We start from the raw sequence: 16,390 nt of genomic DNA on the forward strand, positions 1-16,390 counted from the left end.
CTGCTCTTCAAAACAACAGCCGTTTGGGGTGGCTCCCAGCATTCCCAAATATATAGGGTGCCTGTCTTTCTTGTGTTGCTTTGTTTTGGTAGCAGCAATAGAATGAATTTGGCAGCGTAGCTAGCAACAGATTTCATCAGTAACCATCTGCCTGCAAGAACATATCTGCTGGTTCCTTGTTCCCAGGGAAACAGCAAGTGATGCTTAATGATGGCTATTTTGTAATTTGATATCTTTACCCAACGGTATGAAAAGGACAATTTGTTGCTTTAAAAAAACCCACACTGCTGTGGTCACTAGAACTGTGAAAATCTTTATGTGGCAGTCTGGAGGATTTAATAATTTACTACTCCATATTTAGACCCAGAAGAATCCCCATGGAGGATTATACATAAAAGCACAGTATTAAACTATTCCAGCCTTTAATGCCTTAGTGAGACACGAATGTTTTTTTCTGCCTCTCAAAAGATGGGGGCGGAGAGGGAGCTGGGAGGGCTTCCTGGGGCAGGGAGTCTCCGAGAGAATTAAGAATGGGTGACCACCAAAAGGCCACCGCCTGAAACTTGGGGCATTCTGAGCAGAGCCCCAGCCAAAGACCAACAGCATGCATATGGGAGCAGCCACAGAGGAAGAGGGGGGCAGGGGGGAGCAGCAGCGATGGGTTAGGGCTATGTTCTGCACTTTTAAAAAAAAGGATCAAAAAAGCCCAAGTCTGCAACCATCAAAAATGTCAAAATGAAGCGGCTTTGTTTATTTTATCATTTTAACTGATTGGCCCAATGTGTTATGGGCTAGTAAGTATGTGGGCCACTAACACCTCAACGCGCTCCAGCCCTCTAGAATTGCTCAACCACCTTTCTTACTTACGAGATTTCAGCAGGCAGTTCCAAGCCTATGTCCACGGGCTAGGAACACCATCATCAAGCTGAGATTGTAAACTGAATTCTGTTTCTAGCAAAATCAGGCTTATTTTTAATAGATTGATAATGTGGCATTTTGTGAATTGCCTTGAGTGGGCTATGCCTAAAAATTAGGCCTATAAATAATTTTATGAAAATTTGTATATTTGTTTTTAATGTTACTGTAAACCGCCCAGAGAGCTTTGGCTATGGGTCGGTATATAAATACAATAAATAAACAATGAAAACAAAGATAAATATATTACTCTTAGAGGGGAAGTTAGAAGGAGGATGGGTATAATGAGAGGCAACAGGGCAAACTTCTCTCTCTCAAAACTAATGCAAGAAGATTAAGAATGTGTTAAAGGCCAGAGTGTGTATCCAAGAAACATTTGGGATAAACAGTGTATGGTATGTTCTCTTCCAGAGGTAAAAGAGGAAGAGAAGGCAAATGAGGACACTGCAGAACCCAAAGGGTAAGACCTGTTTTTCTTTCCTTGCATGGTCTTGGGTGCTGGTTGTTACGTTGGGAATGTGGAACTCCCTTGGCTCAGCTGTTGAGTCTCCCAAGAATAGGTAAATTTCAAAAGAGGAAACTTTACAAAAATGAGGGGATTGGTGAAAAGAAAGCTGAAAAACAAAGTCCAGAGGGTCACATCACTCGAAAATGCTTGGAAGTTGTTTAAAAACACTATATTAGAAGCGCAACTGGGGTGCATACCGCAGATCAGAAAAGGTACCGCCAGGGCCAAGAAGATGCCAGCATGGTTAACGAGCAAAGTCAAGGAAGCTCTTAGAGGCAAAAAGTCTTCCTTCAGAAAATGGAAGTCTTGTCTGAATGAGGAAAATAAAAAGGAACACAAACTCTGGCAAAAGGAATGCAAGAAGACAATAAGGGATGCTAAAAAAGAATTTGAGGAGCACATTGCTAAGAACATAAAAACCAACAACAAAAAATTCTATAAATACATTCAAAGCAGGAGACCATCTAGGGAGGCGATTGGACCCTTGGATGATAAGGGAGTCAAAGGTTTACTAAAGAACGATAAGGAGATCGCAGAGAAGCTAAATGAATTTTTTGCATCTGTCTTCACAGTAGAAGATATAGGGCAGATCCCTGAACTTGAACTAACATTTGCAGGAAGGGATTCTGAGGAACTGAGACAAATAGTGGTAACGAGAGAGGAAGTTCTAGGCTTAATCGACAATATAAAAACTGACAAATCACCGGGCCCGGATGGCATCCACCCGAGAGTTCTCAAAGAACTCAAATGTGAAATTGCTGATCTGCTAACTAAAATATGTAACTTGTCCCTCGGGTCCTCCTCCGTGCCTGAGGACTGGAAAGTGGCAAATGTAACGCCAGTCTTCAAAAAGGAATCCAGGGGGGATCCCGGAAATTACAGGCCAGTTAGCTTAACTTCTGTCCCTGGAAAACTGGTAGAAAGTATTATTAAAGTTAGATTAACTAAGCGCATAGAAGAACAAGCTTTGCTGAAGCAGAGCCAGCATAGCTTCTGCAAGGGAAAGTCCTGTCTCAGTAACCTATTAGAATTCTTTGAGAGTGTCAACAAGCATATAGATAGAGGTGATCCAGTGGACATAGTGTACTTAGACTTTCAAAAAGCGTTTGACAAGGTACCTCACCAAAGACTTCTGAGGAAGCTTAGCAGTCATGGAATAAAAGGAGAGGTCCTCTTGTGGATAAGGAATTGGTTAAGAAGCAGAAAGCAGAGAGTAGGAATAAATGGACAGTTCTCCCAATGGAGGGCTGTAGAAAGTAGAGTCCCTCAAGGATCGGTTTGGGACCTGTACTTTTCAACTTGTTCATTAATGACCTAGAATTAGGAGTGAGCAGTGAAGTGGCCAAGTTTGCTGACGACACTAAATTGTTCAGGGTTGTTAAAACAAAAAGGGATTGCGAAGAGCTCCAAAAAGACCTCTCCAAACTGAGTGAATGGGCAGAAAAATGGCAAATGCAATTTAATATGAACAAGTGTAAAATTATGCATATTGGAGCAAAAAATCTTAATTTCACATATATGCTCATGGGGTCTGAACTGGCGGTGACCGACCAGGAGAGAGACCTCGGGGTTGTAGTGGACAGCATGATGAAAATGTCAACCCAGTGTGCGGCAGCTGTGAAAAAGGCAAATTCCATGCTAGGGATAATTAGGAAAAGAATTGAAAATAAAACAGCCGATATCATAATGCCATTGTATAAATCTATGGTGCAGCCGCATTTGGAATACTGTGTACAGTTCTGGTCGCCTCATCTCAAAAAGGATATTATAGAGTTGGAAAAGGTTCAGAAGAGGGCAACCAGAATGATCAAGGGGATGGAGCGACTCCCTTATGAGGAAAGGTTGCAGCATTTGGGGCTTTTTAGTTTAGAGAAAAGGCGGGTCAGAGGAGACATGATAGAAGTGTATAAAATTATGCATGGCATTGAGAAAGTGGATAGAGAAAAGTTTTTCTCCCTCTCATAATACTAGAACTCGTGGGCATTCAAAGAAGCTGAATGTTGGAAGATTCAGGACAGACAAAAGTACTTCTTTACTCAGCGCATAGTTAAACTATGGAATTTGCTCCCACAAGACGCAGTAATGGCCACCAGCTTGGATGGCTTTAAAAGAAGATTAGACAAATTCAGGACAGGGCTATCAATGGCTACTAGCCATGATGGCTGTGCTGTGCCACCCTAGTCAGAGGCAGCATGCTTCTGAAAACCAGTTGCCGGAAGCCTCAGGAGGGGAGAATGTTGTTGCACTTGGGTCCTGCTTGCGGGCTTCCCCCAGGCACCTGGTTGTCCACTGTGAGAACAGGATGCTGGACTAGATGGGCCACTGGCATGATCCAGCAGGCTCTTCTTATGTTCTTAAATTTTCATGGCAAGGCTTCTTGCCATTTAAGCGACCCTTATTTATTATTTATTATTATTTATTAGATTTATATCCCCCTCCTCTTCGGATGCACACCTTAATGTGGTGAGGGGGTTTGAGTGTGTTGAAGAAGCTGAGAGCAATGCTGTCAGGAGTCTAGACCAAGAGGCTAGACTCCTAGCAGGGGTACCCAAGGCGGAATGGTCAAAGCTGAAACACCAGACTAAGATGCATCCAAACTCAGAGGAAGGCAATGGTAAACCACCTCTGAATATCTCTTACCACGAAAACCCTATGAACAGAGTATCCAAAATGCAACACAAGACAGTGCTGGAAGATGAGACCCCCAGGTCAGAAGGCACTCACCGAGCTACTGGGGAAGAACAAAGGACAAGTATGAGTAGCGCTGTGACTGATGACGCAGCTGGGTCAAAGCTGAAAGGAAGCCCAGAGGCTGATGCACACAGATGCAAAGGGAGAGTCCGAAGTTGTATGATGCACACAATAGGAACATGGAATGTGAGAAGCATGAACCAGGGAAAGTTAGAAATTGTCAAGCAAGAAATGGAACACATCAACATTACAAATTACAATACTTGGTGTGAGCGAACTAAAATGGACGGGAATGGGACATTTCCAATCAGGCAACTACAAAATATTTTATGCAGGAAATGAGAAATTAAGAAGAAATGGGGTTACTTTAATAATGAGGTGATGTAGCAAGAGCAATTAGGAGCTACAACGCAAGGTCTGAGCGAGTTATATCAATGAGATTAAATGGGAAACCTATCAACACAACCATCATCCAAGTCTATGCTCTGACAGCAAACGCAGAAGAAGAGGAATTGGAGAGATTTTACGCAGAAGTACAGGAAGAAATTGATCACACACCAAAACAAGATGTGATGATAATCATGGGGGATTGGAATGCAAAAGTAGGGAACAGAGAAGAATTAGGAATTGTGGGGAAATGAGGCCTAGGAGACAGAAACAAAGCAGGAGAAAGACTTATTGAATTCTGTGAAGCCAATAATTTGTTTCTTGCAAACACATTTTTTGAGCAACCGAAAAGATGACTATACATGTGGACATCACCAAATGGTCAATATAGGAATCAAACTGATTATATAATTGGTAGCAGAAGATGGAGAAGTTCTATACTTTCTGCAAAAACAAGACCAGGAGCAGACTGCGGTACAGATCATGAACTGGTCATATCGAAAATCAGAGTAAAGCTAAAGAAGATGAACAAAGCAATCATAATGCCAAAATACAATTTAAATAGCATCCCAGAAGCATATAAAGATCAAATAAGGAACAGGTTTGAGGCTTTAAACTAAGTTGACAGAGAACCAGAAGAACTATGGAATGAAGTCAGAGGCATTATCAGAGAAGAATGCAAAAAGACAATACCTCTAGTTAAAAAGAAAGACCCCAATGGATGACTGAAGAAACTCTTCAAATGGCTAAAGAGAGAAGGAAAGCAAAAGCAAAAGGAGATAGAAACACGGTGAGACCCTAAATGCAACTATACAACGACTAGTATGTAGGGACAAAGAAAACTATTACAATAGTTATTGTATAGAAATAGAAGAGGACAACAGAAAGGGTAGAACAAGAGCCCTGTTCCAAAAGATTAGAGAAATGAAAGGGAAATTTAAACCAGAGTAGGGATGTTGAATAATCAACAGACAAACACACTGACTGACTGAGATGAAATAAAAGGAAGATGGAAGCAATACACTGAAGAACTCTATAAAAAAGATGCAAGGATGACAGATTCATTCACGGAGAAACCATATGACGAAGAACCAGAAATTTTAGAATGTGAGGTGAAAGCTGCTCTTAAAATTCTTGGAAGAAAAAAATCACCAGGAATAGATGGCATACCAATAGAGTTGCTACAAGCTACTGAGACTGAATCAGTCCAAATTTTGACTAAAATCTGTCAAGAAATACGGAAAACTAAACAATGGCCCACAGACTGGAAGCGTTCCGTATACATCCCAATTCCAAAGAAAGGGGATCCCAGAGAATGAAGTAATTATCGAACTATTGCCTTAATATCCCATGCAAGTAAAGTAATGCTCAAGATTCTACAACAAAGGCTCTTGCCATATATGGACCAAGAAATGCCAGATGTCCAAGCTGGATTTAGAAAGGGAAGAGGCACCAGAGATCATATCACAAACATACGTTGGATAATGGAACGGACCAAGGAATTTCAGAAGAAAATCATCCTGTGCTTTATAGATTACAGCAAAGCCTTTGACTATGTAGATCATGAAAAACTATGGAATGCTTTAAAATAAATGGGGGTGCCACAGCATCTGATTGCCTTGACGCGCAACCTATACTCTGCACAAGAGGCTAGTGTAAGGACAGAATATGGAGAAACCGATTGGTTCCCCATCGGAAAGGGTGTGAGACGGGTGTATTTTATCACCCTATTTATTTAATCTATACACAGAACATATCATACGGAAAGCAAGATTGGACCAAGAAGAAGGTGTGAAAAATGGAGGGAGAAATATGAATAATTTAAGATATGCAGACGATATCATACTCTTCGCAGAAACCAGTAATGATTTGAAACAAATGCTGATGAAAGTTAAAGAGGAAAGCGCAAAAGCAGGACTACAGCTGAAAGTCAAAAAGACTAAAGTAATGACAACAGAAGATTTATGCAACTTTACAGTGGACAATGAGGACATTGAACTTTTCAAGGATTATCAATACCTTGGCACAATCATTAACCAAAATGGAGACAATAGTCAAGAAATCAGAAGAAGGCTAGGACTGGGGAGGGCAGCTGTGAGAGAACTAGAAAAGGTCCTCAAATGTAAAGATGTATCACTGAACACTAAAGTCAGGATAATTCAGACCATGGTATTTCCGATCTCTATATATGGATGTGAAGGTTGGACAGTGAAAAAAGCTGATAAGAGAAAAATCAACGCATTTGAAATGTGGTGTTGGAGAAGAGCTTTGCAGATACCATGGACTGCAAAAAAGACAAATGATAGGGTGTTAGAACAAATTAAACCATAACTATCACTAGAAGCTAAAATGATGAAACTGAGGTTATCATCCTTTGGACACATAATAAGACATGATTCACTAGAAAAGACAATAATGCTGGGAAAAACAGAAGGTAGCAGAAAAAGAGGAAGACCAAGGAAGAGATGGATTGATTCCATAAAGGAAGCCACAGACCTGAACTTATAAGATCTGAACAGGGTGGTTCATGACAGATGCTCTTGGAGGTCACTGATTCATAGGGTCGCCATAAGTTGTAGTCGACTTGGAGGCACATAACAACAACAAAAGATTTATATCCCACCCTTCCTCCCAGTAGGAGCCCAGTAGGAACCTTCTAACTGTGTGCATGCGCAAACAAGGACATTTTGGCAAGGCAGGCCTGTCCTGCTTACCAGCTATGGTTCTTGACTAGCCACTTGTTTCCCAAGCCCTCAGTCGGCTGCTGTAAGTGGTTTTGATTTATTTATTTGATTTTGATTTATATCCCGCCTTTCCTCCCAGCAGGAGCCCAAGGCGGCAACAAAAGCACTAAAAACACTTTAAAACATCATATTATTTTTACTGTATTGTATTTTATTCCTTGCTGTGAACCGCCCAGAGAACCATAGGCTAAGGGCGGTATAGAAATGGAATGAAATAAATAAATAAATAAATAAAAACAGACATTAAAATACATTAAAACAAAACAACTTTAAAAACATTTTTTTAAAAGCTTTGAAGATTTTTTTTTAAAGGTTTCAAAGCATATTGAAAAGCAATTCCAACACAGAAGCAGACTGTTTTCTGGTTTCTGGGCAGCATTTAGCTTGGTGCATCCACAAAGGCCCTGTAGACCTGCTGTCTGTTCAGTGACAAAAGGGAGTGAGGTGGAGACAGTCTACTTTAGGCTGCCCCTCATGATCTGCCAAGCTTTGAATGCTGCCCACCAACCAGGAATAGGGGTCTACTGGGCCAGGCAACACCGTTGTTCTTTGCAGACCCAAGAAGACAGCACATTCAGCAGGCTTAGGGTGGAGCACCAATACAGAGTATGTGGGTTGCAGTTGTGCAGGCATGGTTTAGGGTTACAGGATACAGAGTGCCGACACATTTTTACATGCCCTTCAATATATCAGAATATTGTTTTTCTCAAGCAAGATCATGTTTAGCAAACTCATGTGAACTTATTCTTGCCACTTATTCTGCTCTGCTTTCTTTTTTATATATATTTTAAACCTCTAGCCACCCTGCTTTCTACGGGCAGCTTCAGAAGGGGTATCACAGGCCTTACTTTGGAAATGTAACCTAAACAAACCATTCAGAAGTGCTGTTTTTTAGAGAGGGGCTCCATGCTCCTCTCCTCAGTTCAGCTTCTTGTTCAGAGATGGAGGAACACACACAATTGCCGCCTTGTGGTTCCCCATGACAGCAGAACCATTCACATGAAGCAGCTGTACCATGAGATGAGGCAAGGTGGTCTCTTCAGGTGGCAGGTTTTGGTACCTTTCAGAGCAGCAGAGTAGGACACAGACAGGCCTTTATTAAGGGGCACAGTCTGCCAGGAAGTTCTCCTTTACCAGCCCCCATTGAAAGGAAATAGGAGCAGAGCAAGACCATAGCAGCTAAACTCTGCTCTCTGAGTCTGGACAGGTTACTTGGGTTTCTCAATGGAACATTTGTAACCATTGGTACCTGTTAACCAGCCACCTTTTGCCTTTATCCAACAGTGTAAAGGAAGAGACAAAATCGACCTAAGAAGAAGCTGGCAGCCGGGTAACCCCTCAGCCCTCCTTCCCTGGATTAGCCTCTCTGGTACCCTCCCATTCTGCAAGATTTGTATTTTATAAGTTTCTGTAGATATTTCTATATAAATATATTGGGGACTTGAGACCCAGGTGGAATTCCTTGCTGCACTTCCCTGGGTGACCTGTGGGGAGGATTCTACTTGACCCCTGAGATACAGCTTGAGAGGTACTCTTACTCTTCTGTTCCTGAGGCTGCCTCAGTGGGGACATGTGTGTGTTTCTCATTTAAAAAAAAAAATCTCCTTTTCCCTTGAACCTTCTCTTCTTTTGAAACTATGATCTCCATTTGGAGGATCATATACTCTGGGGTTTGGGTTTTTTTCCTGTCTTTTTCATTTCTTATTGAGGTATGGATACAGCCATAAAACTTTGAGCAAGTTGGGAGTGGGGAGGAATGGAACTTGGAGTTTCGAACAGTCATACCCAGGAAAGAATCTACTCTGTTCTAGGAAACTATGAATTGATGCTGCTTCTCAGCATCCCAAAGGCACAATGAATGAGTGGAGGATGTAGCTACAGTCATTGCCTCAAGGAAGGAGTCTTCCGGGGTCAGGCAGAAGTGTCGGTGGGAATGCTCATGAACGTCAAGTCTCCTTCTGTGGCTTCTCCTCATGCTCTGGAGAGATACATACATTTTCTCCATGGAAGAGAGGGCAGGAGTGAATGTTCATCTGTCCTGCATCAAAGGTTACTTGCAATGTCAGCTTTGCACACACAGCTCACTTTTCTAATCCTCTCTTGGCCCCTCAGGGCCCTTCCTTCAGAACTGGCTCAAAAGCCGATAGCTGGTTTGTGTGAAAACTGGCCAGCAGGTGGTGGCACTTCAGAAGTGCATCTTTTTAAAAGGCCTATTAAGTATCGCCATGTTATTTTATAAAGAGAAAAGTTCCAGGGACAGTTTTAAGTACCTATGCCAGCAAGCTGTGGGCAACTGGAGGGTTTTTTTGGGAGGGATGGGTGGGATGGGGGGTAGTGGAACATACTTCCACAGAGCACCACCGTAAGGGGTCACCCCTAACGATGCTGCTAATTTAGCCATGTCACTTGGGGGTGCGGGAGAGAAAGGTTTTTTATTTTTTTAAGCCTCTGGTTTAGCTGTTTTTTAGTCTCTTGGATGCGAGTTCCATGCAGCTCTTCCTGCTCTTTGATACTTGTATTGGTGAAATGAAAGATCATTGTATTTGTGTCTTGGGGGGCGGGGCAGGGAAGATATATATATTGTGGTGTTTTTTTTAAAAAAAACTTTTTATTTTCATTTTTTTGGAAGAAGAAAAATCTTTGTAATAAAATTGGTCTGTTTCTCTGTTTTGGGTAGTAAATTATTTTTTGTGTGTATACTCAACAAAAAAATATTGTTTGCTAAGACCGGGGGGGGGTGATGTCCCAAAGATAGCACAGGGTTTGGCTTAGCCTTTGTTGAACTTCTGGACTGTTTCTGAACCATGGTGCTGGTCCTTGGCCTTTGAAACCAGCAGCAGTAGAAGGGATAGAGAGAAAATCAAGCAGGTTTTAAGGCTTCTCCATCACTGCTTTTCCATTGAATTGAGGCCATCTGAAGGAACAAACCTGGAGAAGACTGGGGGGAGATATGATAGCACTGTTCAAGTACGTGAAAGGTTGTCACATAGAGGAGGGCCGGGATCTCTTCTCAATTGTCCCAGAGTGCAGGACACGGAATAATGGGCTCAAGTTGCAGGAAGCCAGATTTCAACTGAATATCAGGAAAAACTTCCTAACTGTTAGCCATATGACAATGGAACCAATTACCTAGAGAGGTAGTGGGCTCTCCGACACTGGAGGCATTCAAGAGGCAGCTGGACAGCCATCTGTCGGGAATGCTTTGATTTGGATTCCTGCATTGAGCAGGGGGTTGGACTTGATGGCCTTATAGGCCCTTCCAACTCTACTATTCTATGATTCTAAGACCTCTGTCTCCCTTTCCAACCCCCTCTTTGCCTTCCTCTTTTGCTGCTGTGCCCTTAGGCTGGGCTCCATGCAGTATCCTTTGCTTTAGATAAATTAGAGTAAATGTGTTCAGTATATGTCCTTTATTAACCAATGGTGGCCATTGAAAAGGATAGCTCTTTTTTTGACAACTATTAGGTATTATAGCTAGATACTCCATAGACAGAAGCAGTCTACCTTTGTCCCCAGATGTCGGGAGCATACAGCGGGGAAAGCTGCTTGCGAGCACCTAGAGCCATAGATGTGTCTGCTTGTGGAGATAGAATGCTGGAATAAGTAGCCCAAAGTCTGGTCTGGCAAGGATATACTTAAACACTATATTTATGAACTTTAGCAGAATTGCGACTTTGCAAAAAGAACCCACATTGTGATGAAAGAAGGGGGTGCATATTCTGTAAGTAGGGGTTGGCAAGGCTGCTTGGTAGTGGCACTGAGAAATTTAATTCTGGAGGTTGATAGAGAGAACCTCCAGTATACCCCACCACAGGCAGCAAGAAAACCGAATCTTCCTAGCTGCTGGCGGCAATAGCGGTTGGCTACTTTTGTGCATCCTTCCTCAGCAGATCTAACCTTGCCATGGTTATCTATGCTTTGGCAGTGTTCAGGTTCAGTGACTGAACTATGTTATATGTGAGTTGCCTTGGAAGGCATGGGAAAGTGCAATTAGTGCAGAACACAGATAATAACCAGGCCTTCTAAATTTCACCAGGATTTATAAAGATCTTTAAACACTTGTTAGTGGTTTCTTCCTGGGCACAACTCAAGGTGCTGTTTTAAAACCCTAAACAGTTTGAGGCTATGGGGAATCTTAAGGATGGCCTGCTCTTGCGTGAAATCTACCTGGAGATTAAGATCTACGGAGAGCAGCAGCACAACCTCAAGACAATGGAATGGTCTTGAACTAAGTGCCAAATACACCCTCTCCCTTATGAGAACCAACACTTTAAAAAATCCTGCTACACTGTTTGTACATCAGTTTCAACTGTGCCCGCCCCCCCTTGCCTGCCCTAACTGAGACTTTTGTCTGGGCTGGACTGACCTGACTCCATTTGCCAAACAGCAGCACTGTTGAAATGAAATGGACTGCCTTCAAGTTGATCCCGAGTTATGGCAACCCTATGAAGAGGGTTTAAATGGTAAGCGGTATTCAGAGGGGGTTTACCATTGCCTTCTTCTGAGGCTGAGAGGCAGTGATTGGCCCAAGGTCACCCAGTGAGCTTCATGGCTGCATGGGGATTCGAACCCTGGTCTCCCAGGTCGTAGTCCAACACTCTAACCACTGTTAGGCACCTGTTAAAAATGGTTTGATCAGACTTTCAGAGCCTCTGATTCTTCGCTGCGTTTGTGTTTGTGTATGTACATATGATGATGTGAGCTGCCTTGGATGTCTGATAAATTGGAATGGTGGGATATAGACATTTCAAGTAACTTTATTTCTTTAACAAGATTTATATACCTTTTGATTGTAATAAACCTCAAAGTGGTTTACAAAAAAAAATATCAAAAAGTTAACAGGTACTTAAAAATATTCAGAAATAATTAAACTCAACAAGAATATAAAAACAGATTAAAACACGTCTAACTTCCTCATGTCAGGATAGGCTTGCCTAGGCAAAAATGTTTTCAGCTTATGCTAGAGTACAGGAAAGGTGCCTGCCTGATGTCAGGCATGGAGTTACAAAGTAGGTGCTGCCACACTAAAAGACTGATTGCTTACAACTGGAATAAGTATTATGTGGCACCTGTAACAGTGCCAGTTCTGCAGACTGAAGTAGTCAAGTGGGTACATCGGGGGTAAGGCAATCCTGCGGGTAAACTGGTCCCAACCTGTTAAGGGCTTTATATCCTAAAAGTAACACCAGTGCAGATCTCTGAGCAGAGGTGTAATATGCTGATGAGGCCTTGTTCCTTAAATTAAATGCTTAAGCCAGCTAAAACTTGTGGGGCCCTATAGGGCAGGATTCTTTCCATCAACAGGGGGCTTGCATAGCTTTCCAGCTGCACCCAGCTCAGCTGCTTCTGCATAATTGCAGCACTTCAGCCCACCTTCCTCAGCCTGGTGCCCTTCAGCTGTTACGGATTGCAACTAAAATCAGCAAAGCAAGCTGCGGACTACCTGGGTTTTGTTCTAGAGTGAATCAGGATTCTGCACACAGCAATTCCTTTCTGGAGCTGTGAGATGCAGCCTCTTGGCAAGAGTGATCATGGGGTTTTCCCATCCCACAACAGAAGAGTCTTGTTAGCCCTCTTGCAGGCTTAAGTCTTGCCTTGCCTCGCAGGCTTCCTAGGTTGGCTTCTCACACCAGTGGCTTAAAGCACATGGGAGGTGGCCTGCTGGAGCACAGGTGTAGCTGCTGCAATGGTGCCTTGGGAAGTTTGGACAGCTATACTGAGCCCATCGATGTGTGGTGTGCTTCCCACCCCAGTACAAGAGGACAGATTCCTGCCCAAGGAGCAGTCTACACATTTGAAATGGAAAAGAGTGGGAGATGGCGGCAGTGGTCAATGGAAAAAACATTTGTTTGTAAGTGTAGCGGCTGATGGGAAGGTGTTTGGCCAGGTTTTGGGGGGGCAGCAGATGTTTTGGACTGCACCTCCCATCAGTCCCAGCCAGCACAATTGGGACTAATGGGAGTTGTAGTTCAAAACATCTGGAGGGTGCCTGGTAGTACAAAATACAGCTGGTAGCTGCCACTTAGGAGTATTAAACATGTCTGCCTCTCTAAAGACAGCCACACCAGCTTTCTGGGTTCAATGTAAAGCATTGCTTTTGACCTTTTGAAGCTGCACAAGGCTTTGGACTCCAGGATAGTAAGACACTGTCTTCCATGCAGGGCCTGCTTGGGTAATGAAATTTGGAGAAAAGTCTCTTGCATTTCTCACCTTCTAGTTGGGCAAATGGGAATCTGTGATGGGGCCTTGTTAGCTATGGCACCCCCAGGGAGGCTCCTGATGTTGTCTTTGGGCCAGGTGCAGACATCCTTATTTAACTCTGTTTATGACACGGAGCTCTATACTGTTTTCATCACTGCTATGTTTATGCTGTTTTAGAAGTAAGTAATGGCTTGCTTCTGTCAACCATTTGTTAAATAAAGTAGCCCTGGACCTGTTCGGCTCTTGGACCTAGAGGTTTCATCAGCTGAAATGACATCGTTCTTTCGCCATTGCTCCTAAATAGTCTCTCACTCTTTTGAGGTTAAACGCAGTTTTTAATCAGCAGTTTTGAGCATAATCTGGTCCATGCTCTGATGAGCCATTTGCTGCTGCTTCCCTTGCCTTCCTCACCTGTGGAGGAACAGGAAGGTGTGTAAGATGCATCATGGCTTCCTCCCTCTTCTAAGTTATTGAGAAGCAACGAGGGGGAAGGCAGTGATCACTGGGAGACGGGCAGAAGGGAGACAAGCTGGGGTCCAAATCTCTGCCGATTACAGGTCCCCCTCCCTAACACATGCCTATTGGCATGGCACAGAACCCAAAGCAATGGGAGGGACACACGAGGGCACCTGTCCTGCTTCTCATCTATTCAACCTTAGTCCCCCAGAGAAGCTGGTCTGAAAAAAAAATTGTAAGGGTTATCACCACCTGTTCTCAAAACCAGGAAATGTTCTCTAGCCCCAAATGGAGAAGGGCGTTGGTTGTGCTTAGTAGGTTAACTGAAGGCCAAGTTAGACATTATTGGCATAATTGCATGTATGCTTTTTAAAGTTAAACAGCAGGTACATGGAGCTAAACCAGACCCTCCCCTGCCTAGCTTATTTGCACTGTATTTACACAAACACAAACTTATCTCTTGCCCAGCACCAGTGCGAAGGTCAGCCAGGGTAGGAGTCCCAATCTGATCCAGGACCCACCCTCAAACAAAACTCAGTCCCCAGCCACCTCATGCCTCTCAAAAGCCATTCATGCAGTTGCCAGGTGGGTGGTGGTGTCCGCTTTGGCCCAGTGTTTGTACAAATGTGTACCCCCCACCTTTACCCAAAATCATGCAAACTAGGATCAGCATAGAAATCCAGTATTGTGTTTCAAACACTGGCCAGCCAAATGCCTCTGCAGGGAAGGAAGAGCAAATAACCTCCCCCACTGTTGTGCCCTAGCATCTGGGATATCAAGGTAGACTCCCTCTGGACATGGATGTTCCATCAGGTAGCAGGGCTAGTAACTCTTACCAGGCCTCTTCCAGAGACTTGTCTAATCCTTTCCTGAAAGGCGTTTTGGGGCAGCCGCTGTCACCCCACTAAGTGTATAGCAGTGGGTGCATTCCAGAAGTAAATTATGCACTGCAATTAGATTTCATCAAAGCAGGTTTGCTTGTCCTGTTTTGAGGGCTGCCCACGCAATTATTTCCTGTACACTTTAAAAGCTGCAATGAGCGCCACAAGTTCAGGAGTCAAAAGGGGTTTCCTTGCATTCCTGTTGAGCAGGTATGAACACCTGGAGCTTGGCATGGGGAAGAGGCTAGAGGCCCACCTCTTAGGGATGCTAGGAGACAGAGGCAGAAGAGATCTCAGGTTATGACTGTCTATTGTGCAAAAAGGATTCTAGAAAACACTTGTATATATGGCATGACACACTTTGAATTCTGGGGTCAGTGTATACCTAAGTATTTTAGGCGAAAGAACTCGACACCTCAGAAATTAGGTTATGTCACCTTTGCCATCTCACCTTTCCGTTTTCTAAAAGGTTTGTACTCCGTGCAGGCCTGTTAGATTCACAACCAGAGCAAGTTCTTCTCTTCCTTCCCAATATTATCCCAAGTATCGGAGGACACCTGACCATTGCTATACCTACCTCACAGGTTGCAAGGCTAATGCAGGAAGTGGGAGCGGGAGGGGGGGATAGAACAGAAGAACTTGCACGCTACCTTCGGGTTACTAGAGAAAAGTTGGAAGTAAAAAATAGTTTTTAAAAAAAATCTTGTGGCAATTGTTCTGGGTTAATGAACACAAAGAGTATACATACAGTCTGGCACACACAACAAAGAAAAACAAATGCAGAGCAAGTTAGAAGGGGAAACAGATGAATGAGCAACTCCAAGAGATAGCAGAGTTGTTGGAATGCAAGCTAGTCTGATACCCCACTTGCTGATTTTTCAAAAATCAACAGATTTTTAGATCTCATTCCAAAACAAGTTACTCCAAAAACTTATTTCCACACTGCTCAGAAAGCTGGAATTTGGTACGTACATGTCCCATAGCATCTGTTACTAGAAACATCTGTAAAATACTGTTCCACATAAACAGCTGCAGTACTTGAGGCTACGCCCAAGTTCTTGCTGCACGCTGAAGCTTAATTTTCTATCCTCTTGACAGTCTAGTTTTTGTCACAATAAAGCAGTTCCCACAGCTGTCTTTGTTTAAAGGTACTCATCCAGTTCATCATCTTCCTCTTACGCCAGAGGAGTCATGCTCTCTCCATCACACGGCACAGGCAGCTACAATAGCCATTAAGAGGCACCAATGCCTGATCGGGTAGGATGACTTAAAATGGCTGCCACACGGTGGCTACACAACATGGGTGATGCTGCTGGCTAGTCCATGAGCAAGACTGTTCCTCTTTCGGAGGAGCATAGCTCTCTGTTCCTCCATACTATAGAGCAGGGCTGTTCCACAGCATTAGGCAAAGCAGTGAAATATACTTTGACTCACCTGGGGCATCACAGGCACCAACACAGCTCCCTCAAGACCAAGGCTTGCCTTCTATTAGAGTGGCTGGAGCTATTGGCCCAACAGTAAGCAGCATGGACTGTTTTATCAGCAGGTCGACATCACTCAAGGTGTGTCACCCATTAGGACTTGCAAATTCAATATTTAAGCTAGAT

General features: G+C 43.3%; 1 protein-coding gene across 3 annotated transcripts in view; it reads left to right on the top strand.

Moving 5' to 3' along the window:
* Nucleotides 1–9,914, top strand: part of HDAC1 (histone deacetylase 1) — a 30,025-nt gene extending 20,111 nt beyond the window's left edge. For all 3 annotated transcript variants that reach the window (XM_061598082.1, XM_061598083.1, XM_061598084.1), the window contains 2 exons: nucleotides 1,327–1,375; nucleotides 8,530–9,914. In XM_061598082.1, the coding sequence (XP_061454066.1) occupies nucleotides 1,327–1,375; nucleotides 8,530–8,557 (77 nt within the window). In that variant the 3' untranslated portion in view covers nucleotides 8,558–9,914. The remainder of the gene's footprint in view (nucleotides 1–1,326; nucleotides 1,376–8,529) is intronic.
* Nucleotides 9,915–16,390: the final 6,476 nt, after the last annotated feature.

Source organism: Rhineura floridana, chromosome 15 (assembly GCF_030035675.1).
Source record: "Rhineura floridana isolate rRhiFlo1 chromosome 15, rRhiFlo1.hap2, whole genome shotgun sequence".
NCBI classification, from domain to species: domain Eukaryota; kingdom Metazoa; phylum Chordata; class Lepidosauria; order Squamata; family Rhineuridae; genus Rhineura; species Rhineura floridana.